The sequence below is a fragment of the Pristiophorus japonicus genome, chromosome 24, assembly GCF_044704955.1.
Source record: "Pristiophorus japonicus isolate sPriJap1 chromosome 24, sPriJap1.hap1, whole genome shotgun sequence".
Taxonomy (NCBI): domain Eukaryota; kingdom Metazoa; phylum Chordata; class Chondrichthyes; family Pristiophoridae; genus Pristiophorus; species Pristiophorus japonicus.
The window spans coordinates 27,041,379-27,068,059 of record NC_092000.1 but is presented as its reverse complement, the minus strand read 5'-3'; the positions used below and the strand labels follow the sequence as shown (position 1 = coordinate 27,068,059).

General features: G+C 51.0%; 1 protein-coding gene across 1 annotated transcript in view; it reads right to left on the bottom strand.

Annotated features, from left to right (window-relative positions):
* Nucleotides 1–26,681, bottom strand: part of LOC139237851 (protein Niban 1-like) — a 109,446-nt gene that overhangs the window by 14,196 nt on the left and 68,569 nt on the right. Inside the window, exons 2-3 of the mRNA XM_070867075.1 lie at nucleotides 10,491–10,653; nucleotides 7,896–8,083 (exon numbers count right to left, since the gene is read on the bottom strand). Coding sequence (XP_070723176.1) covers nucleotides 7,896–8,083; nucleotides 10,491–10,653 — 351 coding nt within the window. The remainder of the gene's footprint in view (nucleotides 1–7,895; nucleotides 8,084–10,490; nucleotides 10,654–26,681) is intronic.

The window sequence follows — 26,681 nt, the reverse complement described above, 5'->3', positions numbered from 1 at the left end:
AGTGGAACTAACTGGAACGAATCACAGCGTTATGGACACCATGTTGTAGATCACATGTCGGGTCCTTTAAAAGGCTGCTGTGCTTCAACCTCGGGGGAGTTTGGATGTACCCTGTAGGTCGTTGGAGTTGATGTGAACATCTGTAAAAACATCTTGACCATACTGTGACCGATTGGAATTGAATAGGTGTCTTCGTCGGGGCATTCCTTATTTGTGACCAATCGGTGGAAAACAGATGGGGCCTGTTCTTTCTCATCCTCTATTGGTGCAGCAAACTTGAGATCGCCGAACGTATGCTCCACTTCATTATGTGCCCAATGTAAGACGTGACAGACTGATGAGGAGGACCAGATGTTACACCCCCCGCAAGTACAAGGAGAAGCATTCTTACCTCGACTTGCCCGACACCACCTGCCGTCGGAGACTGCGCTTCCACAAAGAGGTTATCACTGAGCTATGCCAGCTGATAAGGGCAGATCTGCAGCCTGCCAGCACCATCAGTACTGCACTGTTCGTCAAGGTCAATTGTCGTTCCATGCCTCGGGTTCTCAGGCCACAGCTGGAGACACTTGCGGACTTTCTCAGCATGCCACACATCGTTGCATTAGACGGGTCACTAAAGCCCTGTACACACGCAGGAGGGACTTGATCAGCTTCCCTATGACCAGGGAGGCACAGAGTGAGCGGGCTCTAGGATTCTCCAGAGTTGCAAACTTCCCCAAGGTGCAGGGAGCAATAGACTGTATGCACATCGCGATGAGGGCATCTTTTCAGGATGCAGAGGTTTTCAGAAACCGCAAGGGATTCCACTTCCTGAATGTCCAACTGGTTGTCGGCCACCAGCAAATTCATCATCATCATAGGCAGTCCTAAAGTGAGTTCTTTGGTGGCTGAACAGTCCAACACGAGAGCCACAGACTCTGTCACAGGTGGGACAGATATGCGTCTGTGGGGGGGTGTGGGACTGGTTTGCCGCACGCTCCTTCTGCTGCCTGCGCCTGATCTCTTCTCGCTCGCAGCATTGAGACTTGAAGAGCTCAACACCCTCCCGGATTCACTTTCTCCACCCAGGGCGGTCTGCGGCCAGGGTCTCCCAGGCGTCAGTGGTGATGTCGCACTTCACCAGGGAGGCTTTGAGGGTGGCCTTGTAACGTTTCCGCTGCCCATCTTTGGCTCGTTTGCCATGAAGGAGCTCCGCATAGAGCAGTTGCTTAGGGAGTCTCGTGTCTGGCATGTGAACTAAGTGGCCTGCCCAGCGAAGCTGATCGAGTGTGGTCAGTGCTTCAATGCTGGGGATGTTAGCCTGGGGCGAGGACACTGATATTAGTGCGTCTGTTCTCCCAGGGGATTTGCAGGATCTTGCGGAGACATCGTTGGTGATATATCTCCAGTGACTTGATGTGTCTTCTGTAAGTCGTCCATGCCTCTGATCCATACAGCAGGGTGGGTATTACTACAGCCCTGTAGACCATGAGCTTGGTGGTAGGTTTGAGGGCCTGGTCTTCGAACACTCTTTTCCGTAGGCGGCTGAAGGCTGCACTGGCGCACTGGAGGCGATGTTGAATCTCCGCATCAATGTCTGCCTTTGTTGACAAGAGGCTCCCGAGGTATGGGAAGTGGTCCACATTGTCGAGGGCCGCGCCGTGAATCTTGATGATTGGAGGGCAGTGCTGTGCGGCGAGGACAGGCTGGTGGAGGACATTTGTCTTACGGATGTTAAGCGTAAGGCCCATGCTTTCATATGCCTCGGTGAATACATCGACTATATCCTGGAGTTCAGCCTCTGTATGTGCGCAGACGCAGGCATCATCCACGTATTGCAGTTCAACGTCAGACCCCCTCCAACAGCGACAGGGCTCCTCCAACGGCGATTGGACATCTTCCACCAGCGATCGGGCTTCCTCCAGCAGTAATCAGGCCTCCTCTAGCAACAATGACTGGGCCTCTCCTCTTCCCTCAACGACGGCTGGACCTCAACTCCTCAACGGTGATCGAGCTTTCTTCCCCTTCAGCGACGACTGGACCTCTCCTTCCCCGCTGATGACCTGGCCTCTTCTCCCCCAGCACGTGGTGAGCACCATGGCTGTGACCACTCTGACCTTCCACACTGAACTCCAGGGGACCAGCAAATTATACTGGCAGTGAATGCTCAATTTCCGGGCAGCATCCATGATGCTCACTTCCTGCGTGAGAGCACTGTATCTGACTTGTTTAACAATCAGCCACAAGGTCAATGCTGGATGCTTGGTGACAAAGGATATGACCTCTCCACCTGGCTGATGAACCCCCTGCGTGACACTCACACTGAAACCGAGAGGCGATACAACAAGAGCCACAGAGCAACTTGCAATATCATGGAGAAAACCATTGGAGTGCTGAAGCAGCGCTTTAGATGCCTGGACCACTCAGGAGGCGGGCTCTAATGCCACCCTGAGCAGGTAGCTCAATTTGTGGTGGTGTGCTCCATGCTGCACAACTTGGCTATAGACATAGAAACATACAAACATAGAAAATAGTAGGCCATTCGGCCCTTCGAGCCTGCACCGCCATTCAATGAGTTCATGGCTGAACATGCAACTTCAGTACCCCATTCCTGCTTTCTCACCATAACCCTTGATCTCCCTAGTAGTAAGGATGACATCGAACTCCTTTTTGAATATATTTAGTGAATTGGCCTCAACAACTTTCTGTGGTAGAGAAATCCACAGGTTCACCACTCTCTGGGTGAAGAAGTTTCTCCTCATCTCGGTCCTAAACGGCTTACCCCTTATCCTTAGACTGTGACCCCTGGTTCTGGACTTCCCCAACATTGGGAACATTCTTCCTGCATCTAACCTGTCAAAACCCATCAGAATTTTAAATGTTTCTATGAGGTCCCCTCTCATTCTTCTGAACTCCAGTGAATACAAGCCCAGTTGATCCAGTCTTTCTTGATAGGTCAGTCCCGCCATCCCGGGAATCAGTCTGGTGAACCTTCGCTGCACTCGCTCAATAGCAAGAATGTCCTTCCTCAAGTTAGGAGACCAAAACTGTGCACAATACTCCAGGTGTGGCCTCTCCAAGGCCCTGTACAACTGTAGTAACACCTCCCTGCCCCTGTACTCAAATCCCCTCGCTATGAAGGCCAACATGCCATTTGCTTTCTTAACCGCCTGTTGTACCTGCATGCCAACCTTCAATGACTGATGTACCATGACACCCAGGTCTCGTTCCACCTCCCCTTTTCCTAATCTGTCACCATTCAGATAATAGTCTCTCTGTTTTTACCACCAAAATGGATAACCTCACATTTATCCACATTATACTTCATCTGCCATGCATTTGCCCACTCACCTAACCTATCCAAATCACTCTGCAGCCTCATAGCATCCTCCTCGCAGCTCACACTGCCACCCAACTTAGTGTCATCCGCAAATTTGGAGATACTACATTTAATCCCCTCGTCTAAATCATTAATGTACAATGTTAACAGCTGGGGCCCTAGCACAGAACCTTGCGGTACCCCACTAGTCACTGCCTGCCATTCTGAAAAGTACCCATTTACTCCTACTCTTTGCTTCCTGTCTGACAACCAGTTCTCAATCCATGTCAGCACACTACCCCCAATCCCATGTGCTTTAACTTTGCATATTAATCTCTTGTGTGGGACCTTGTCGAAAGCCTTCTGAAAGTCCAAATACACTACATCAACTGGTTCTCCCTTGTCCACTCTACTGGAAACATCGTCAAAAAATTCCAGAAGATTTGTCAAGCATGATTTCCCTTTCACAAATCCATGCTGACTTGGACCTATCATGTCACCTCTTTCCAAATGCGCTGCTATGACATCCTTAATAATTGATTCCATCATTTTACCCACTACCGATGTCAGGCTGACCGGTCTATAATTCCCTGTTTTCTCTCTCCCTCCTTTTTTAAAAAGTGGGGCTATATTGGCTACCCTCCACTCCATAGGAACTGATCCAGAGTCAATGGAATGTTGGAAAATGACTGTCAATGCATCCGCTATTTCCAAGGCCACCTCCTTAAGTACTCTGGGATGGAGTCCATCAGGCCCTGGGGATTTATCGGCCTTCAATCCCATCAATTTCCCCAACACAATTTCCCGACTAATAAGGATTTCCCTCAGTTCCTCCTTCTTACTAGACCCTCTAACCCCTTTTATATCCGGAAGGTTGTTTGTGTCCTCCTCAGTGAATACCGAACCAAAGTACTTGTTCAATTGGTCTGCCATTTCTTTGTTCCCCGTTATGATTTCCCCTGATTCTGACTGCAGAGTACCTACGTTTGTCTTTACTAACCTTTTTCTCTTTACATATCTATAGAAACTTTTGCAGTCCATCTTAATGTTCCCTGCAAGCTTCCTCTCGTACTCTATTTTCCCTGCCCTAATCAAACCCTTTGTCCTCCTCTGCTGAGTTCTAAATTTCTCCCAGTCCCTGGATTCACTGCTATTTCTGGCCAATTTGTGTGCCACTTCCTTAGCTTTAATACTATCCCTGATTTCGCTTGATAGCCACGGTTGAGCCACCTTCCCTTTTTTATTTTTACGCCAGACAGGGATGTACAATTGTAGTTCATCCATGTGGTCTCTAAATGTCTGCCATTGCCCATCCATTGTCAACCCCTTAAGTATCATTTGCCAATCTATCCTAGCCAATTCACGCCTCATACCTTCAAAGTTACCCTTCTTTAAGTTCTGGACCATGGTCTCTGAATTAACTGTTTCATTCTCTATCCTAATGTAGAATTCCACCATATTATGGTCACTCTTCCCCAAGGGGCCTCGCACAACGAGATTGCAAATTAATCCTCTCTCGTTACACAACACCCAGTCTAAGATGGCCTCCCCCCTAGTTGGTTCCTCGACATATTGGTCTAGAAAACCATCCCTTATGCACTCCAGGAAATCCTCCTCCACCGTATTGCTTCCAGTTTGGTTAGCCCAATCTATATGCATATTAAAGTCACCCATTATAACTGCTGCACCTTTATTGCATGCACCCCTAATTTCCTGTTTGGTGCCCTCCCCAACATCACTACTACTGTTTGGAGGTCTGTACACAACTCCCACTAACGTTTTTTGCCCTTTGGTGTTCTGCAGCTCTACCCATATAGATTCCACATCATCCAAGCTAATGTCATTCCTAATTATTGCATTAATCTCCTCTTTAACCAGCAATACTACCCCACCTCCTTTTCCTTTTATTCTATCCTTCCTCAATGTTGAATACCCCTGGATATTGAGTTCCCAGCCCTGATCATCCTGGAGCCACGTCTCTGTAATCCCAATCACATCATATTTGTTAACATCTATTTGCACAGTTAATTCATCCACCTTATTACGGATACTCCTTGCATTAAGACACAAAGCGTTCAGGCTTGTTTTTTTAACACCCTTTGTCCTTTTAGAATTATGATGTAGTGTGGCCCTTTTTGTTTTTTGCCTTTGTTTACTCGGCCTTCCACTATTGCTTTTTACCTTTCTACTCTCTGTTTCTGACTCCATATTACTTCGCCCTGTCTCGCTGCATAGGTTCCAATCCCCCTGCCATATTAGTTTAAACACTCCTGAACTGCATTAGCAAATGTTACCCCTAGGACATCAGTTCCAGTCCTGCCCAAGTGCAGACTGTCCCTTTTGTACAAGTCCCACTTCCCCAGAACTGGTTCCAATGTCCCAGGAATTTGAATCCCTCCCTCTTGCACCACTGCTCAAGCCACGTATTTATTCTAACTATCCTGCTCCCTCTACTCTGATTAGCACGTGGCACTGGTAGCAATCCAGAGATTACTACCTATCAGGAGGGGACAAGAATTGCCTGATGAGTGACAGTCCACCTCACCAGAGAGAGGAAGAGGAGGACGAGGAGGCGGACGCTGACATCGGCCCAGACAATCAGGCTGACACTGAAGCCATGCCCCTGCACCCCCTGTAGACCGCATGAAAGGGCCTGTGGTGGCCTGATAGCTGCAAGAGCCTTACGTCAGGAGCTCATCAATGATCACTTTGCTTGAAAGAACGTTAGTGCTATTTACAAGTTTGACACACTGCTGGGTGTGCAGGTGATACATCAATTGTGGGCATCACCTTGGTGACAGTTAAAGTTTAAGTTGATTGAAGTTAAGTGTGATTATACCCTTTGATGTTAAGGAATCGCCAGCGTGTAATGGTGCAGTTATCTGAACCAATGCGCTACAAGGTTTGGTTCATTAAAAAACATTTAAACCGAACGTTAGTCTGAAATCATCAGTATTCCAGTACAAACTAACCCTTCCCCCCACCCCCCCCCAACCCCGCCTGCTTCTCCTCCCCACCTCTACCCCTTCCCCTTCCCCTCCTGACTCCAAGCCGCCTGGCCGAAGAGCTCCTCAGGTGATGCTTCATTGGGTGGGGGGTGGTGACAGCAAAACACTGTTTGGACGGATACTGGAGAGGACGGTCCCGAGGTGGGAACGTGGTCCGAGCCAGAAGCTGGCTCTCGTGTGTGGTTGGTGTTGGCAATGGGGGTGCAGTGCCATGCTCTGGGACCACTGGGAGCCCTCTGCCATCAGTGTTCCTGGCTACCAGCTCCAGGGCCTCCTCCATCACTTCAATGTTATATCTTATTTGTTGGACAAAAACTCGGTGCCAACTATGTTCTTGGTGCTTAGTATGCTTTTTGCTGCTGGTGAATCTCCGTCATTCCTCCCACAACAGCCAGACAAGCACACACCACAGCCACACGTGCTTTCAGTACCTCTGAGCTCCCTCTCTCTCTGTCTCCTCTTCTGCACATGTCATGATGACCCTTGACCTCTTGAATCGCGAGAATCGAGGGTTGCCATGCCATTACTAAGGATGGCGACACTTTAAGGAAAAAGGCCAAAAATATTTAACGCTAACGCCCATTTCGGATCGCTTGCGGTAACGCCCATTTTCAAAAATTGAGACTAGATGCTTTGAGAATGGGCGAGAAGCTGGCGATCTGAAAACCTTTTTTTTACCGCCCATGCCGGAAATATTGGCCATTTTTGGACGATTAGCACAAAAGTGGAGGTTATAGCCCATGGAGCTGAATCCAATATCCCCCCCCACCCCCCGCACAAAGTGAGCACAGGCGCAGGACTGAGAAACCAACAGGGCTGAATGAGGAAACAGAGTCAGCCACACAAATCACAACAATCAGATGCTGACACAGGGACCAGGTGGAAGTTTCTGCCTCAGTTACACCACCTCAAAGTGAATTTACATAGCGCCCATATTTCCCACAGCTGTGGAGAGAGATTTCCAGCTCGGAAATCTCCTGCTAGCAGTGCCCAGGAGATTCAAGCCCCACTCCTGGAGATCCATGCCCTATTCTGGGAGATTCTTGCCCCATTCTGGGAGACTCTCAGGCAACTGGGAAGGGTGGCAACTCTTGACCGGTGGCACTGCGACCTGTGACCCAGTGACTGGACATCCAGTGACCTGTGACCCAGTGTCCTGTGGCCCAGTGACTGGACATTGTGACCCAGTGCCCTGTGGCCCAGTGACCTGTGACCCAGTGACTGGACATCCAGTGACCCGTGACCCTGTGGCCCAGTGACTTGTGGCCCAGTGACTGGACATTGTGACCCAGTGCCCTGTAGCCCAGTTACCTGTGACACAGTGACTGGACATCCAGTGACCTGTGACCCAGTGACCTGTGGCCCAGTGCCCTGTGACCCAGTGACTTGTGACCCAGTACCCTGTGGCTCAGTGCTCTGTGGCCCAATGACCTGTGACCCTATTTCCCGTGGCCCAGTGACCCAGCGACCTGTGACCGGACATCCAGTGACCAATTCAATGCGAGTGTTTATATTCCCAGGTTAATAAGCAGATCTCAAATTCTCTGCACGCACAAGGCGATGAAGAAGGGAGTGTTGATCCCCACCTCGGTCAGAGAGATGCCTTGCCCCGCATTCTTCACCATGTTGATCACTCGACTAACTTCTTCAGAGAAGAGTCTTCGAGTCTCCTCGAGGCCGGCATTCATGGAATTCACCACCCCGTCCCGAGCTGACCCGAGGTGTGGCCGAACCTGCTCCTCACAGAACCGCCGCACTCGCTTCCCCAACGAGGCTGTGGAGAGAATAATTCACGGTCAGGGTCGAGCTTCAGTAGCCCAATCCTACTCCCAGTCCATCCCACTCCCATAACCTTCCCGATCCCAGAACTGTCCCGATCCCAGAACCGTCCCACTCACAGCCCAATCCCACTCTCACCCCAATCCCACGCCCAGAACCATCCCACTCCCAGCTTAATCCCACTCCCAGAACCATCCCACTCCCAGCCTATTCCCACTCCCAGAACCATCCCACTCCCAGCCTAATCCCACTCCCAGCCCAATCCCGCGCCCAGAACCATCCCACGCCGAGTCCGCTCCCACTCCCAGTCCGTCCCACTCCCAGAACCATCCCACTCCCAGCCCACTCCCAGGTACCATCCCACTCCAGTCCATCCCACTCCCAGAACCAGCCCACTCCCAGTCCATCCCGATCCTAGAACCGTCCACTCCCAGCCCGATCCCACTCCCAGAACAGTCCCATTCCCAGTCCATCCCACTCCCAGAATATTCCCGATCCCAGAACCGTCCAACTCCCAGTCCGATCCCACTCCCAGAACCATCCCACTCCCAGTCCGATCCCACTCCAGTCCATCCCACTCCCAGAACCTTCCCGATCCCAGAACCGTCCAACTCACAGCCCAATCACACTCCCAGAACCATCCCACTCCCAGAACCGTTCCACTCCCAGCCCAAACCCACTCCTAGCCCGATCCCACGCCCAGAACCATCCCGATACCAGCTCGATCCCACGCCCAGAACCGTCCAACTCCCAGCCCGATCCCACTCCCAATCCATCCCACTCCCGGAACCCTCCCGATCCCTGAACCGCCCCACTCCCAGCCCAATCTAGCTCCCAGATCTGTCCCACTCCCAGCCCGATCCCACTCCCATCCCAATCCCACGTCCAGAACCATTCCACTCCCAGCCCGATCTCACTCCCAGAACCAGCCCACTCCCAGTCCATCCCGATCCTAGAACCGTTCCACTTCCAGCCTGGTCCCACTCCCAGAACAGTCCCACTGCCAGTCCATCCCAATCCCAGAACCGTCCTGATCCCAGTGCCAGCCCGATCCCGCTCTCAGCCCAATCCCACTCCCAGCCCTGTAAGCAATTGCCCAAGAGACACACCCTGTACGATGAGACCCCGCCCCACCACTGATTTATTCCTGCTTTTTCCCGATGGTTTCCTGCCTCTCCCGGGAGGTTGCGATTGTGGGGGAGGATGGTCCATGTCTGGCTGGGAGGGGCAAGGTGGAAGGGTTAGCCTTTACTTGTCTCTCTGCTCGGTATACCTTGTTGGACTAAACGACAGTGGATGGTGGGGGTCAATTGACTGAGATCGACCTGAAACGTTAACTCTATTTCTCTTGCCACAGATGCTGCCTGACCCGTTGAGTATTTCCAGCATTTTATTTCAGATTTGCGGCATCCACAATATTCTGCTTTTGTATCGCTAGATTTTTTTGTAAAAATTTGTTTACGGGATATGGGCATCACTGGCAAGGCCAGCATTTATTGCCCATTCCTAATTACCCTTGAGAGGCTCGTTAGGCCATTTCAGAGGGTAGTTAATTGCTGTGACGTCACATATCAGCCAGACCAGGTAAGGGCAGCAGATTTCCCTCCCTAAAGAACATTAGTGAACCAGTTGGGTTTTTAATGACAATCCAGTAGTTTCATGGTCACCATTACTGACACTAGCATTTTACACCAGATTTATCTAGCTGAATTTAAATTCCCCAGCTACCATGGTGGGATTTGAACTCATGTCTCTGGATTATTCATCCAGGCCTCTAGATTACTGGTCCAGTAACATTACCACTGTGCTGCCGTGCCCCTATGGAGCAAAGATGGGTAAATGGACTTGACATACAGATCAGCCATGATACGATTGAATGGCCCGAGAGGCTGAATGGCCTTCTCCTGTTCCTAATTTTGCGTGACATGAGCTGCGGCCTGGCCAGGGGCCAGTGTGCGCAAAGAGTTAACTACTGTTGAGTTTCAGAGCTGTGTGATCGCGATCCTCTCTCCAAACCCACAGTCACAGAAGAATTCGAAGTAAGAACATAAGAAATAGGAGCAGGAGTAGGCCATACGTGCCCTCGAGCCTGCTCTGCCATTCAATACGATCATGGCTGATCCGATCATGGACTCGGGTCCACTTCTCTGCCCGCTCCCCATAACGCCTTATTCCCTTATCGGTTAAGAAGCTGTCGATCTCTGTCTTAAATTTATTCAATGTCCCAGCTTCCACAGCTCTCTGAGGCAGCGAATTTCACAGATACACCACCCTCAGAGAAGAAATTTCTCCTCATCTCAGTTTAATAAGATCTCATTCTTCTGAATTCCAATGAGTCGAGGACCAACCTACTCAACCTATCCTCATAAGTCAACCCCCTCATTTCCGGAAATGGCTGGTACCTTGGATTTTCTCCAGCACCTGCTTCTTGGAGGCGAGGATTTGATTGAAGTCCGGACGTATCTTCTTCTCCAGTTGCTGTTTCTGCTCCTCGTTCTCTCGGAGCAGAGCCTGGAACCCCTCGGAGATATGGGCTTCCACCACTGCGTATATCTCCCCGACCATCTGCAAAGGAAGAAACGCATCGGATACCACCAGAGAAACTTTCACATGAGAATTACATAGAATGTGCGGCGCAGTTACGGGTCATTCAGACCAACTGGTCCGGGATGGTCTTTATACTCCACATGAGCCTCCTTGTTGCTGAGGTAGTAGATCAGCCATGACCTCATTGAATGGCGGAGCAGGCTCGAGGGGCCGAATGGCCCACTCCTGCTCCTATTTCTTATGTTCCTCCCACCTTACGTCATCTAACCCCATCAGCATATCCTTCTATTCCTTTCTCCCTCATGTTTATCGAGCTTCCCCTTAAACTAATCTCTGCTATTCGCCTCAACCACCCCCTGTAGTAGCACGTTCCACAATCTCGCACTGTCTGGGTAAAGAGGTTTCTCCTGAATTCCCTATATATTTATCAATTATATTTATGGCCCCGAGTTTTGGTCTTCCCCACACGTGGAGATGCCTTCTCTATGCCTACCCTATCGAACCCTTTCATAATCTTAAAGAGCTCTATCAGGTCGCCCCCTTCTCTTTTCTGGAGCAAAGAGCTCCAGCTTGTTCAATCTTTCCTGATAGGTGTGACCTCTCAATTCTGGTATCACCCTTGATCCCACGCCCTCGCTCTGCTGGTGCAGGCCAGATTGGCAGAGCTGCTGGCGGTGATCTTTCATCGGTTTTTCAGCTCAACCGTGACATGAATGTGTGGTAACTCAGTGACTTCTGCCAGCTCTGGGCAGATTCAGGCATCTAAATGGAGAAAAATTGCGAAGTGCTGCAGTACAGAGGGACCTGGGGGTCCTCGTGCATGAAACACAAAGAGTTAGTATGCAGGTACAGCAAGTAATCAGGAAGGCAAATGGAATGTTGGCCTTTATTGCAAGGGGGGATAGAGTGTAAAAGCAGAGAAGTCCTGCTACAACTGTACAGGGTATTGGTGAGGCCACACCTAGAGTACTGCGGACGGTTTTGGTCTCCGTATTTAAGGAAGGATATACTTGCATTGGAGGCATTTCAGAGAAGGTTCACTAGGTTGATTCCGGAGTTGAAAGTGTTGACTTATGAAGATAGCTTGAGTCTATACTCATTGGAGTTCAGAAGAATGAGAGGTGATCGTATTGAAACATAAGATAATGAGGCGGCTTGACAAGGTGGATGCAGAGAGGATATTTCAACTCATAGGGGAAACTAAAACTAGGGGACATAGTCTCAGAATAAGGGGCCGCCCATTTAAAACTGAGATGAGGAGAAATTTCTTCTCTCAGAGGGTTGTAAATCTGTGGAATTCTCTGCCCCAGAGAGCTGTGGGGGCTGGGTCACTGAATATATTTAAGGTGGAGACAGACAGATTTTTGAGTGATAAGGGAGTAAAGGGTTATAGGAAGTGGGCGGGGAAGTGGAGCTGAGCCCATGATTAGATCAGCCATGATCTTATTGAATGGCGGAGCAGGCTCGAAGGGCCAAATGGCCGACTCCTGCTCCTATTTCTTTTGTTCTTATCTCAGGGCAAACAGCAGGTGGGCCAGTGGACAGGCTCAGTGCCTCTGGTATGTAAGAAGCTGAGAAAGAGATCGTGTCACTCATCAGGATGGAACTGTATCTCAGAAACATAGTTAGTCCCACTGATGGAGATTAGTGCAACTTATAAATTGTTTAAGAGTGTTCTAATGGACTGACTAGAGGTGAAAGGAGGTCTTGTAAATCAAAGTGTCAGGGACACCTGAGATCGTTACAAGATAAGTTTCCCAATGAGATCGTCTAATTTGAAACATGCAGCGCAAAAGGAGCAAAGCTGTTTTTAATTCATTTACGGGATGAGTGCTGGCAAAGCCAGCATTTATTGCCCATCCCTAATCCCCCTTGAGAAGGTGGTGGTGAGCCGCATTCTTGAGCCGCTGCAGTCCGTGTGGTGAAGGTGCTCCCACAGTGCTGTTAGTGGGGGGAGTTCCAGGATTTTGACCCGGCGACGATGAAGGAACGGCCGATATATTTCCAAGTCAGGATGGTGTCAGGAGGGGAACATGGAGGAGGTGGTGTTCCCGTGCGCCTGCTGCCCTTGTCCTTCTAGGCGGTAGAGGTCGTGGGTTTGGGAGGTGCTGCCGAAGAAGCCTTGGCGAGTTGCTGCAGTGCATCTTGTAGATGGTACACACTGCACACTTCTTGAATGGTCCTGGCCGATAAATCTAGGGGCTCGATCACCTGAGGGGGTCGGAGAGGAATTTTTACAGAGTACTTTTTCACTTATCGGCCCTGAGGTTTTTTTCTCTGTTTTCTTGCCTGTCCCAGAAGGTTACATGGCTGCGGGGAGGGGTGGGTGAGGGGTCAGTGGGGTGGGGGTAGAAGGTCGGGAGAGGGACGAAGTGCTTAGCCACGATGCTCTGGCCACCATGGTGTGGGGAAGGCTTGATGGACCCAATGGTCCTCTCCTGATCCGTCAGTTTTGTATATTTGTCAAACAAACAGAAGGGGCCGCTGACAGCACGAAGAGAAAGGAAGCCATTTGAAACTGGAGTGTCATCATAATTGGCGGCTTCAACCGACCTCGGCAGTTTGGCTCAGTTAGTAGCACTCTTACTGTGAGCACATAACTGTGGGAGCTTGCTGTGCGCAAATTGGAGTCCTCGTTTCCCACATTACAACAGTGAGTACACTTCAAAAAGTAGTTGGCTGTGAAACTCTTTTGGACATGAAAGAGGCTGTATAAATGCAAATCTTTCTTGCTGAACATGCCTGAGATCACCTGAACTGGTCAGTTCCACAGTTCGACCAGTGCAAACCGTTTAGTTGGGGTTGCAGTGCTGAATGTTCACTGGGAAATTGCAGAGAATCCTAGCAAAGTTATTGATAGATTAGCGACACATAGCAGGTAAATGGACTTCATGCTACAGTGTGTTTGCTCAACGATTTTTATTATCTTTCTTTTTATTTGAATGGTTAGATTAATGGAAGTAATAAATGTTTCTATTTTAAACTGTATACAGTTTTGGTCTCCTTATTTAAGGAGGGATATACTTGCATTGGAGGCAGTTCAGAGGAGGTTCACGAGGTTGATTCCTGAGATGAGGGGCTTGTCTTATGAAGAAAGGTTGAGCAGGTTGGGCCTGTACTCACTGGAGTTCAGAAGAATGAGAGGTGATCTTATTGAAATGTATAAGATTCTGAGGGGGCTCGACAGGGTAGCTGCAGAGAGGATGTTTCCCCTCTTGGGGGAACCTAGAACTGGGGGGCATAGTTTCAGAATGAGGGGTTGCCCATTTAAAACGGAAATGAGGAGGAATTTCTTCTCTGAGAGGGTCGTGAATCTTTGGAATTCTCTGCCCCAGAGAGCTGTGGAGGCTGGGTCATTGAATATATTTAAGGTGGAGATAGACAGATTTTTGAACGATAAGGGAGTGAAGGGTTATGGGGAGCGGGCGGGGAAGTGGAGTTGAGGCCAGGATCAGACCAGCCATGATCTTAGTGAATGGCGGAGCAGGCTTGAGGGGCCGAATGGCCGACTCCTGCTCCTATTTCTTATGACATTTATTGTGAAATTCCTATTTGAAATATAGCCCTAGTGAAGTAGCTTTGTGCTGGGAAGCTCATATCCAGACACCCCGGTCCCTGCGCCACTGCAGTGTGAGTATGCAGCGCGACAGGGACCATCGATGTGCGGATCCAAGGGCTGGGCGAGGAATGGTTCAGACAGCTCTCAGGAAAAGGACTAACACACAATCAAACAAGAAATCCAAAACCTGATCCTCAAAATCCAGCAGAGCAAGAGAAAGAAGGAAATTGCGTGGTGTGTGTGGAATGCAGCAGGGCTCCAGGTTACACAGGCCTTTGGGAAAATAGACGTAACACGTGGCACAAAATAATCACTGCACAAGACGCTGGAAATCACATCACGGGACATATCAGGTGGTGGAAGAAAAGTCAAGATATTTTATACTGATGTATGAACCGCAAAATTAGTTAATTTTATACTGAACGTTACAACAGATGGACGCAGAGAATAAGGGGAGAGAGGGAGAGACACAGAAGCAAAGAGAGAGGCACAGGAACAGACACACACACACACACACACAGCAAGAGGCACTGAGACAAGGGGTGAGGGATAAGGGGCGGAGGGAGCAGACAGGAATAGGGACAGAAGAGATGCACACACAGAGATAGAGAGAGGCACGGAGAGTAGGGAGAGGCAAGGGAGCAGAGAGAGCACACAGGGACAGATACAGAAAAGAGGTATGTGAACACAAGAGAGAGGCGTAGGGAGATAGAAAGAGGGAGAGATATAGAGACGCAAGGTAACAGAGAAAGAGAGGAAGTTGCAGGAACAGACAGAGAGAGCAACAGGCAAAGACAGAATGGGGCACAGAGAATGGAGAGAATGGGGCACAGGGAGAATGGGTGACAGGGAGAATGGGGTACAGGAAGAATGGGGTACAGAGAATGGGGTACAGAGAATGGGTACAGGGAGAATGGGGTACAGATAATGGGGTACAGGGAGAATGGTGTACAGAGAAAACGGGGTACAAGGAGAATGGGGTGCAAGGAGAATGGGGTACAGTGAGAATGGGGTACAGAGAGAAGGGGATACAGAGAGAACATGGTACAGAGAGAACGGGGAACAGGGAGAACGGGGCACAGAGAGAATGGGGAACAGGGAGAATGGGGTACAGCAAGAATGGGGTACAGGGAGGACAAGATACAGAGAGAATGGGTTACAGGGAGAACGGGTTACAGGGAGAATGAGATACAGAGAATGGGGTACAAGGAGAATGGAGGTACATATAGAATTGGGTACAGAGAGAATGGGGTACAGAGAATGGAATGCAGAGAATGTGGTACAGAGGGAATGGGGTACAGAGAGAATGGGATACAGCTAGAGTGGGTTACAGGGTGAATGGGGTACAGGGTGAATGGGGTACAGAGAGAATGGGGTATCGGGAGAATGTGGTGCAGAGAGAACGGGGTGCAGAGAGAATGGGGCACAGGGAGAATGGGGCACAGGGAGAATGGAGTAGAAGGATAGTGGGGTACAGAGAGAATGGGATACAGGGAGAAGGGGTACAGAGAAAATGGGGTACACGGAGAATGGGGTAGAGGGAGAATAGGGCACAGAAGAACGGGGTACATAGAGAATGGGGTACAGGGAGAATGGGGCACAGAGAGAAAGGGGTCCAAGGAGAATGGGGTACAGGGAGAATGTGGTGCAGCGAGAACGGGATGCAGAGAGAATGGGGTACAGAGAGAACGGGGTACAGAGAGAATGTGGTAAGGGAGAATGGGGCACAGAGAGAATGGAGTACAGATAAAATGGGGTACACAGAGAATGGGGTAGAGGGAGAATAGGGTACAGAAGAACGGGGTACAGAGAGAATGGGGTACAGGGAGAAGGGGTACAGAGAAAATGGGGTACACAGAGAATCGGGTAGAGGGAGAATAGGGTACAGAAGAACGGGGTACAGAGAGAATGGGGTACAGTGAGAATGGGATACAGGGAGAATGGGGTACAGAGAGAATGGGGTACAGAGAATGTTTGCTGTTATGTTTGCATAGAAACATAGAAAATAGGTGCTGGAATAGGCCTTTCGGCCCTTCTAGCCTGCACCACCATACAATAGGATCATACATAAAAACATAAGAATTAGGAACAGGAGTAGGCCATCTAGCCCCTCGAGCCTGCTCCGCCACCCAACAAGACCATGGCCAATCTGGCCGTGGACCCAGCACCACCTACCCGCCCGCTCCCCACAACCCCTAACTCCCCCATTGGTCAAAAATCAATCTATCTGTGACCCGAATACATTCAATGAGCCAGCCTCAACTGCTTCCCTGGGCAGAGAATTCCACAGATTCACAACCCCCTGGGAGAAGAAACTCCTTCTCAACTCGGCCCCAAATTGGCTCCCCCGCATTCCGAGTTCGTGCCCCCCAGCTCCAGTCTCCCCGACCAGTGGAAACAACGTCTCTGCCCCCATCCCGTACAAGAAGAATGGGGTACAGAGAGAACGGGGTACAGAGAGAATGGGGTACAGAAAGAATGGGATACAGGGAGAATGGGGTACAGAGAACGGGGGACAGAGAGAATGGGGTAGAGAGAGACTGGGGTACAGAGAATGGGGTACAGAAAGAATGGGGTGCAGAGAGAAAGGGGTGCAGGGAGAATGGGGTACAGGGAGAATGAGGCACAGAAAGAATGGGGTACAGAGATAATTGGGTACAGAGAGAGTGGGGAACAGAGAATGGGGTACTGAGAGACTGGGATACAGGGCGAATGGGGTACAACGATAATGGCGTACAGGAAGAAGAGGGTACAGAGAGAACGGGGAACAGAGAGAATGGGGTACAGAGAGAATGGGGTACAGAAAGAATGGGATACATGGAGAATGGGGTACAGAGAGAATGGGGTACAGAGAGAATGGGGTACAGCGAGAATGGGGTAGAGAGAGAGACTGGGGTACAGAAAGAAGGGGGTACAGAAAGAATAGGGTGCAGAGAGAATGGGGTGCAGGGAGAATGAGGCACAGAAAGAATGGGGTACAGAGATAATTGGGTACAGAGAGAGTGGGGAACAGAGAATGGGGTACAGAGAGAATGGGATACAGGGCGAATGGGGTACAGCGAGAATGGCGTACAGGAAGAAGGGGGAACAGAGAGAATGGGATACAGAGAGAATGGGGTACAGAGAATGTGGTGCAGGGAGAATGGGATACATGGAGAATGGAGTACAGAGAATGGGGTACAGGGAGAATGGGGTACAGAGCGAATGGGGTACAGCGAGAATGGCGTACAAGAAGAAGGGGGAACAGAGAGAATGGGATACAGAGAGAATGGGGTACAGATAATGTGGTGCAGGGAGAAGGGGGTACAGAGAGAATGGGGTACAGAGAGAATGGGGCACAGGGAATGGTGTACAGAGAGAATGGGTTGCAGGAAGAATGAGGCACAGAGAGAATGGGACACATAAATAATGAGGTACAGAGAATGTGGTACAGGAAGAATGGGGTACAGAGAGAATGGGGTACAGGGAGAATGGAGTACAAAAAGAATGGGATGCAGAGAGAATGGGGTACAGAGAGAATGGGGCACAGAGAATGGGGCACAGGGAGAATGGGATACATGGAGAATGGAGTACAGAGAATGGGGTACAGGGAGAATGGGGTACAGAGCGACTGGGTTACAGAGAGAATGGGGTACAGAGAATATGGCACAGGAAGAATGGGGTACAGTGAGAATGGGGCAGAGAGAGAATGGGATACAGAGAGAATGGGGTACAGATAATGTGGTACAGGGAAAATGGCGTACAGGGAGAATGGTATACAGGAAGAATGGGATACAGAGAGAATGGGGTAAAGAGAGAATGGGGAACAGAGAGTGGGGTACAGGGAGAATGGGGTACAGGGAGAATGGGACACAGGGAGAATGGGGTAGAGGGATAATGGGTTACATAGAGAATAGGTTACAGGGAGAATGGGCCACAGGGAGAATAGGGTACAGAGAAAACAGGGTACAGAGAGAACGGGGTATAGGGAGAACGGGGTACAGAGAGAATGGGGTACAGAGAGAATGGGGTACAGATAATGTGTTGCAGGGAGAATGGGGAACAGAGAGAATGGGATACAGGGAGAATGGGGCACAGATAGAATGGGGGTACAGAGAGAATGTGGTACAAGGAGAACGGGGTACAGGGAGAATGGGGTACAGGGAGAAGGGGATACAGAGAGAACAGGGTACAGAGAAAACAGGGTACAGGGAGAACGAGGCACAGAGAGAATGGGTACAGGGAGAATGGGGTACATCGAGAATGGGGTACAGAGAGGACAAGGTACAGAGAGAACGGGGTACAGTGAGAACGGGGTACTGGTAGGATAAGGTACAGAGAATGGGATACAAGGAGAATGGGGGTACAGGAAGATGTGGGTACAGAGAGAACAGGGTACAGAGAATGGGATGCAGAGAATGGAGCACAGGGCGAATGGGGTACAGAGAATGGAATACAGATAATGAGGTACAGAGAGAATGGGGTACAGAGAGAGTGGGGTATAGGGTGAATGGAGTACAGGGAGAATGGGGTACAGATAGAATGGGGTACAGAGACCATGTGGTGCAAAGAGAACGGGGTGCAGAGAGAATGGGGTAGAGGGATAATAGGATAGAGAGAGAATGGGGTACAGTGAGCATGGGCCACAGGAAGATTAGGGTACAGAGAACACAGGGTACAGAGAGAACGGGGTACAGGGAGAACGGGGCACAGAGAGAACGGGGTACAGAGAGAATGTGGTACGTGGAGAATGGGGGTACAGAAAGAATGGTGCACAGAGAAAATGGGGTGCATGGATAATGGGGTGCAGAGAGAATGGGAGTACAGAGAGAATGGGAGTACAGATAGAATGGGATACAAGGAGAATGGGGTAGAGGGATAATGGGGTACAGAGAGAATGGGGTACAGGGAGAATAGAGTACAGAGAAAACAGAGCACAGAAAGAATGGGGTATAGGGAGAATGGGGCACAGAAAGAATGGGGTAGAGGGATAATGGGGTACAGAGAGAATGTGATACAGGGAGAAGGGGGTACAGAGAAAATGGGGTACACGGATAATGGGTAGAGGGATAATGGGGCACAGAGAGAACAGGGTACAGAGAGAATGGGGTACAGGGAGAATGGGCCACAGAGAGAATGGGGTACAGAGAGAACGGGGTACAGAAAGAATGGAGCACAGAGAGAATGGGGTATAGAGAGCATGGGATACAAGGAGAATGGGATACAGGGAGAATGGGATAAAGGGAGAAGGGGTACAGAGAAAATGGGGTACACAGAGAATGGGGTATAGAGAATGTGGTACGTGGAGAATGGGGCACATGGAGAATGGAGTACAGAGAATGGGGTACAGTGAGAATGGGATACAGTGAGAATGGGATATAGGGAGAAGGGGGTACAGAGAGAATGGGGTTACAGAGAGAATGGGGTACAGAGAACATGGCACAAGAAGAATGGGGTACAGGGAGAATGGGGCACAGAGAGAATGGGATACAGGGAGAATGGGATACAGAGAGAATGGGGTACAGAGAGAATGGGATACAGGGAGAATAGGATTAGGAGGGAATGGGGGTACAGAAAGTAGTGGGTACAGAGAGAATGGGGTACAGAGAATGGGATGCAGAGAATGGGGTACAGAGAATGGGATACAGAGAGAATGGGGTATAGGGTGAATGGGGTACAGGGAGAATGGGGTATCAGGAGAACGGGGTGCAGAGAGAACATGGTGCAGAGAGAATGGGGACAGGGAGAATGGGGTAGAGGGATAATGGAGTACAGAGAGAATGGGGTACAGGGAGAATGGGCCACAGGGAGAATAGGGTACAGAGAGAACAGGGTACAGGGATAACGGGGCACAGAGAATGGGGTACAGGGAGAATGAGGTAGAGGGATAATGGGGTACAGGGAGAATAGGATACAGGGATAAGGGGTGCAGAGAAAATGTGGTACACGGAGAATGGAATAGAGGGAGAATAGGGTACAGAGGGAACGGGGTACAGAGAGAAAGGGGTACAGGGAGAATGGGGTACAGCGAGAATGAGGTACAGAATGAATGGGATGCAGAAAGAATGGGATACAGAGAGAAGGTGGTACATGGAGAATGGGTTACAGAAAGAATGGGGTACAGAGAGAATGGGGTACAGAGAGAATGGGGTACAGAGAATGGGGTACAGAGAAAACAGGGCACAGAGAGAAGGGGGTACAGGGAGAACGGGGCACTGAGAGAACGGGGTAGAGGGATAATGGGGTACAGAGAGAATGTGATACAGGGAGAAGGGGGTACAGAGAAAACAGGGTACACGGATAATGGGTAGTGGGATAATGGGGTACAGAGAGAACAGGGTACAGAGAGAACAGGGTACAGAGAGAATGGGGTACAGGGAGAATGGGATACAGGGAGAATAGGGTACATAGAGAACAGGGTACAGAGGGAACGGGGTACAGAGAGAAAGGGGTATAGGGAGAATGGGGTACAGCGAGAATGAGGTACAGAAAGAATGGGATGCAGAAAGAATGGGATACAGAGAGAAGGTGGTACATGGAGTATGAGTTACAGAAAGAATGGGGTACAGAGAGAATGGGGTACAGAGAGAATGGGGTACAGGGAATGGGGCACAGAGAGAATGAAGTGCAGGGAGAATGGGGTGCATGGAGAATGGGGTGCAGAAAGAATGGGGTGCAGAGAGAATGGGAGTACAGAGAGAATGGGATACAAGGAGAATGGGGTAGAGGGATAATGGGGTACAGAGAGAATGGGGTACAGAGAAAACAGGGCACAGAGAGAAGGGGGTACAGGGAGAACGGGGCACTGAGAGAATGGTGTAGAGGGATAATGGGGTACAGAGAGAATGTGATAGAGGGAGAAGGGGGTACAGAGAAAACAGGGTACACGGATAATGGGTAGTGGGATAATGGGGTACAGAGAGAACAGGGTACAGAGAGAACAGGGTACAGAGAGAATGGGGTACAGGGAAAATGGGGTACAGGGAGAATGGGATACAGAAAGAATGGACCGCAGAGAGAATGGGGTACAGAGAGCATGGGATACGAGGAAAATGGGATACAGGGAGAATGGGATACAGATAATGGGGTACAGAGAATGGGCTACATGAATAATGGGGGACAGGGAGAATGGGATACAAGGAGAATGGGGGTACACAAAGAAGTGGGTACAGATAGAGCGGGGCACAGAGAATAGAATGCAGAGAATGGGGTACAGAGCGAATGGGGTACAGAGAATGGGATACAGAGAATGGGGTCAGAGAGAATGGGGCACAGAAAATGTGGAGAATGGGGTACAGGGAACGGGGTACAGGGAGAACGAGGCACAGGGAGAGTGGGGTACAGGGAGAATGGGGTACAGGGAGAATTGGGTACAGGCAGAATGGGGTACAGAGAAAATGGGGCACAGACATAATGGGGTACATGCAGAATGGGGTTCAGAAATAATGGGATACAGAGAGAATAGGGTACAGAGGGATTGGGTACAGAAATAATGGGGCACAGGGAGAATGGGGTACAGAAAGAATGGAGTACAGAAAGAATGGGGTACAGATAGAATGGGACACAGAAAGATTGGGGTACAGAAAGAATAGGGTACAGGGAGAATGGGGTGCAGTAAGAATGGGGTACAGAGAATGGGCGATGGGAAGAATGGGGTACGTAGGGAATGGGGTACAGAGATAATGGGGTACAGAGAATAGGGTACAGGGAGAATGGAGTACAGAGAGAATGGGGTATAGAGAGAATGGGGCACAAAGAGAACAGGGTACAGAGAATGGGGTACAGAGAATGAGGTACAGAGAATGGGGTACAGAGAATGAGGTACAGAGAATGGGGTACAGAGAATGGGGAATTTTGTGACAGAAGGGAATAGGACAAAGAGGGAAGAGCATAGGAACAAGTGACAGAAGGGTACAGTGACAGAGAGACAATGGGACAGGGAAAGAGAGAGAAGGAGAGAGGGAATGATTCACATGGGCAAGTAGAGAGAGTGGGGAGAGAAAAAGAGTAGAATGACAGAGAGATGCAGAGAAAAAGAGAAGTCCATGGAGACAAAGAAAGGCAGAGAGAGAGAGAGAGTCGTGGGGACAGAGAGAGAGAGAGAGAGAGAGAGTCGTGGGGACACAGAGAGAGAGAGAGAGAGAGAGTCGTGGGGACAGAGAGAGAGAGAGAGAGAGAGTCGTGGGGACAGAGAGAGAGAGAGAGAGAGAGAGAGTCGTGGGGACAGAGAGAGAGAGAGAGTCGTGGGGACAGAGAGAGAGAGAGAGTCGTGGGGACAGAGAGAGAGAGAGAGAGTCGTGGGGACAGAGAGAGAGAGAGAGAGAGTCGTGGGGACAGAGAGAGAGAGAGAGAGAGTCGTGGGGACAGAGAGAGAGAGAGAGAGTCGTGTGGACAGAGAGAGAGAGAGAGAGAGTCGTGGGGACAGAGAGAGAGAGAGAGAGAGTCGTGGGGACAGAGAGAGAGAGAGAGAGAGTCGTGGGGACAGAGAGAGAGAGAGAGAGAGAGTCGTGGGGACAGAGAGAGAGAGAGAGAGAGTCGTGGGGACAGAGAGAGAGAGAGAGAGTCGTGGGGACAGAGAGAGAGAGAGAGTCGTGGGGACAGAGAGAGAGAGAGAGAGTCGTGGGGACAGAGAGAGAGAGAGAGAGTCGTGGGGACAGAGAGAGAGAGAGAGAGAGTCGTGGGGACAGAGAGAGAGAGAGAGAGAGTCGTGGGGACAGAGAGAGAGAGAGAGAGAGAGTCGTGGGGATAAGAGAGAGAGAGAGAGAGTCGTGGGGATAAGGAGAGAGAGAGAGAGTCGTGGGGACAGAGAGAGAGAGAGAGTCGTGGGGACAGAGAGAGAGAGAGAGAGTCGTGGGGACAGAGAGAGAGAGAGAGAGAGAGAGTCGTGGGGACAGAGAGAGAGAGAGAGAGAGTCGTGGGGACACAGAGAGAGAGAGAGAGAGAGAGTCGTGGGGACAGAGAGAGAGAGAGAGAGAGAGTCGTGGGGACAGAGAGAGAGAGAGAGAGAGAGAGAGAGTCGTGGGGACAGAGAGAGAGAGAGAGTCGTGGGGACAGAGAGAGAGAGAGAGAGTCGTGGGGACAGAGAGAGAGAGAGAGAGAGTCGTGGGGACAGAGAGAGAGAGAGAGAGAGTCATGGGGACAGAGAGAGAGAGAGAGAGTCGTGGGGACAGAGAGAGAGAGAGAGAGAGTCGTGGGGACAGAGAGAGAGAGAGAGAGAGTCGTGGGGACAGAGAGAGAAGAGAGAGAGTCGTGGGGACAGAGAGAGAGAGAGAGAGAGAGTCGTGGGGACAGAGAGAGAGAGAGAGAGAGTCGTGGGGGACAGAGAGAGAGAGAGAGAGAGTCGTGGGGACAGAGAGAGAGAGAGAGAGAGTCGTGGGGACAGAGAGAGAGAGAGAGTCGTGGGGACAGAGAGAGAGAGAGAGAGTCGTGGGGACAGAGAGAGAGAGAGAGAGAGTCGTGGGGACAGAGAGAGAGAGAGAGAGTCGTGGGGACAGAGAGAGAGAGAGAGAGAGAGTCGTGGGGACAGAGAGAGAGAGAGAGAGAGTCGTGGGGACAGAGAGAGAGAGAGAGAGTCGTGGGGACAGAGAGAGAGAGAGAGTCGTGGGGACAGAGAGAGAGAGAGAGAGTCGTGGGGACAGAGAGAGAGAGAGAGAGTCGTGGGGGACAGAGAGAGAGAGAGAGAGAGTCGTGGGGACAGAGAGAGAGAGAGAGAGAGTCGTGGGGACAGAGAGAGAGAGAGAGAGAGTCGTGGGGATAAGAGAGAGAGAGAGAGAGTCGTGGGGATAAGAGAGAGAGAGAGAGAGTCGTGGGGACAGAGAGAGAGAGAGAGTCGTGGGGACAGAGAGAGAGAGAGAGAGTCGTGGGGACAGAGAGAGAGAGAGAGAGAGAGAGAGAGTCGTGGGGACAGAGAGAGAGAGAGAGAGAGTCGTGGGGACACAGAGAGAGAGAGAGAGAGAGAGTCGTGGGGACAGAGAGAGAGAGAGAGAGAGTCGTGGGGACAGAGAGAGAGAGAGAGTCGTGGGGACAGAGAGAGAGAGAGAGAGTCGTGGGGACAGAAGAGAGAGAGAGAGAGAGTCGTGGGGACAGAGAGAGAGAGAGAGAGTCGTGGGGACAGAGAGAGAGAGAGAGAGTCGTGGGGACAGAGAGAGAGAGAGAGAGTCGTGGGGACAGAGAGAGAGAGAGAGAGAGTCGTGGGGACAGAGAGAGAGAGAGAGAGAGTCGTGGGGACAGAGAGAGAGAGAGAGAGAGAAGTCGTGGGGACAGAGAGAGAGAGAGAGAGAGTCGTGGGGACAGAGAGAGAGAGAGAGAGAGAGAGAGAGTCGTGGGGACAGGAGAGAGAGAGAGAGAGTCGTGGGGACAGAGAGAGAGAGAGAGTCGTGGGGACAGAGAGAGAGAGAGAGAGTCGTGGGGACAGAGAGAGAGAGAGAGAGAGTCGTGGGGACAGAGAGAGAGAGAGAGTCGTGGGGACAGAGAGAGAGAGAGAGAGAGTCGTGGGACAGAGAGAGAGAGAGAGAGTCGTGGGGACAGAGAGAGAGAGAGAGAGTCGTGGGGACAGAGAGAGAGAGAGAGAGAGTCGTGGGGACAGAGAGAGAGAGAGAGAGAGTCGTGGGGACAGAGAGAGAGAGAGAGAGAGTCGTGGGGACAGAGAGAGAGAGAGAGTCGTGGGGACAGAGAGAGAGAGAGAGAGTCGGGGACAGAGAGAGAGAGAGAGAGAGTCGTGGGGACAGAGAGAGAGAGAGAGAGAGAGGAGAGAGTCGTGGGGACGGAGAGAGAGAGAGAGTTCGTGGGGACAGAGAGAGAGAGAGGAGAGAGTCGTGGGGACAGAGAGAGAGAGAGAGAGAGTCGTGGGGACAGAGAGAGAGAGAGAGAGAGAGTCGTGGGGACAGAGAGAGAGAGAGAGAGAGATCGTGGGGACAGAGAGAGAGAGAGAGAGAGAGTCGTGGGGACAGAGAGAGAGAGAGAGAGAGTCGTGGGGACAGAGAGAGAGAGAGAGAGTCGTGGGGACAGAGAGAGAGAGAGAGAGTCGTGGGACAGAGAGAGAGAGAGAGAGAGTCGTGGGGACAGAGAGAGAGAGAGAAGAGAGTCGTGGGACAGAGAGAGAGAGAGAGAGAGTCGTGGGGACAGAGAGAGAGAGAGAGAGAGAGTCGTGGGGACAGAGAGAGAGAGAGAGAGAGTCGTGGGGACAGAGAGAGAGAGAGAGAGAGAGAGAGTCGTGGGGACAGAGAGAGAGAGAGAGTCGTGGGACAGAGAGAGAGAGAGAGAGTCGTGGGGACAGAGAGAGAGAGAGAGAGAGTCGTGGGGACAGAGAGGAGAGAGAGAGAGTCATGGGGACAAGAGAGAGAGAGAGAGTCGTGGGGACAGAGAGAGAGAGAGAGAGTCGTGGGGACAGAGAGAGAGAGAGAGAGTCGTGGGGACAGAGAGAGAGAGAGAGAGTCGTGGGGACAGAGAGAGAGAGAGAGAGAGAGTCGTGGGGACAGAGAGAGAGAGAGAGAGAGTCGTGGGGACAGAGAGAGAGAGAGAGAGTCGTGGGGACAGAGGAGAGAGAGAGAGAGTCGTGGGGACAGAGAGAGAGAGAGGAGAGAGTCGTGGGGACAGAGAGAGAGAGGAGAGAGGGAGTGGGGACGAGAGAGAGAGAGAGAGAGTCGGGGACAGAGAGAGAGAGAGAGAGAGTGGGGAAGAGAGAGAGAGAGAGTGTGGGGAAGAGAGAGAGAGAGAGAGAGAGTCGTGGGGACAGAGAGAGAGAGAGAGAGAGTCGTGGGGACAGAGAGAGAGAGAGAGAGAGTCGTGGGGACAGAGAGAGAGAGAGAGAGTCGTGGGGACAGAGAGAGAAGAGAGAGTCGTGGGGAAAGAGAGAGAGAGAGAGAGTCGTGGGACAGAGAGAGAGAGTCGTGGGGACAGAGGAGAGAGAGTCGTGGGGACAGAGAGAGAGAGAGAGAGTCGTGGGGGAGAGAGAGAGAGTCGTGGGGATAAGAGAGAGAGAGAGAGAGAGTCGTGGGGACAGAGAGAGAGAGAGAGTCGTGGGGACAGAGAGAGAGAGAGAGAGTCGTGGGGACAGGAGAGAGAGAGAGAGAGAGAGAGTCGTGGGGACAGAGAGAGAGAGAGAGAGAGTCGTGGGGACACAGAGAGAGAGAGAGAGAGTCGTGGGGACAGAGAGAGAGAGAGAGAGAGTCGTGGGGACAGAGAGAGAGAGAGAGAGAGAGTCGTGGGGACAGAGAGAGAGAGAGAGTCGTGGGGACAGAGAGAGAGAGAGAGAGTCGTGGGGACAGAGAGAGAGAGAGAGAGAGTCGTGGGGACAGAGAGAGAGAGAGAGAGAGTCGTGGGGACAGAGAGAGAGAGAGAGAGTCGTGGGGACAGAGAGAGAGAGAGAGAGAGTCGTGGGGACAGAGAGAGAGAGAGAGAGAGTCGTGGGGACAGAGAGAGAGAGAGAGAGAGTCGTGGGGACAGAGAGAGAGAGAGAGAGAGTCGTGGGGACAGAGAGAGAGAGAGAGAGAGTCGTGGGGACAGAGAG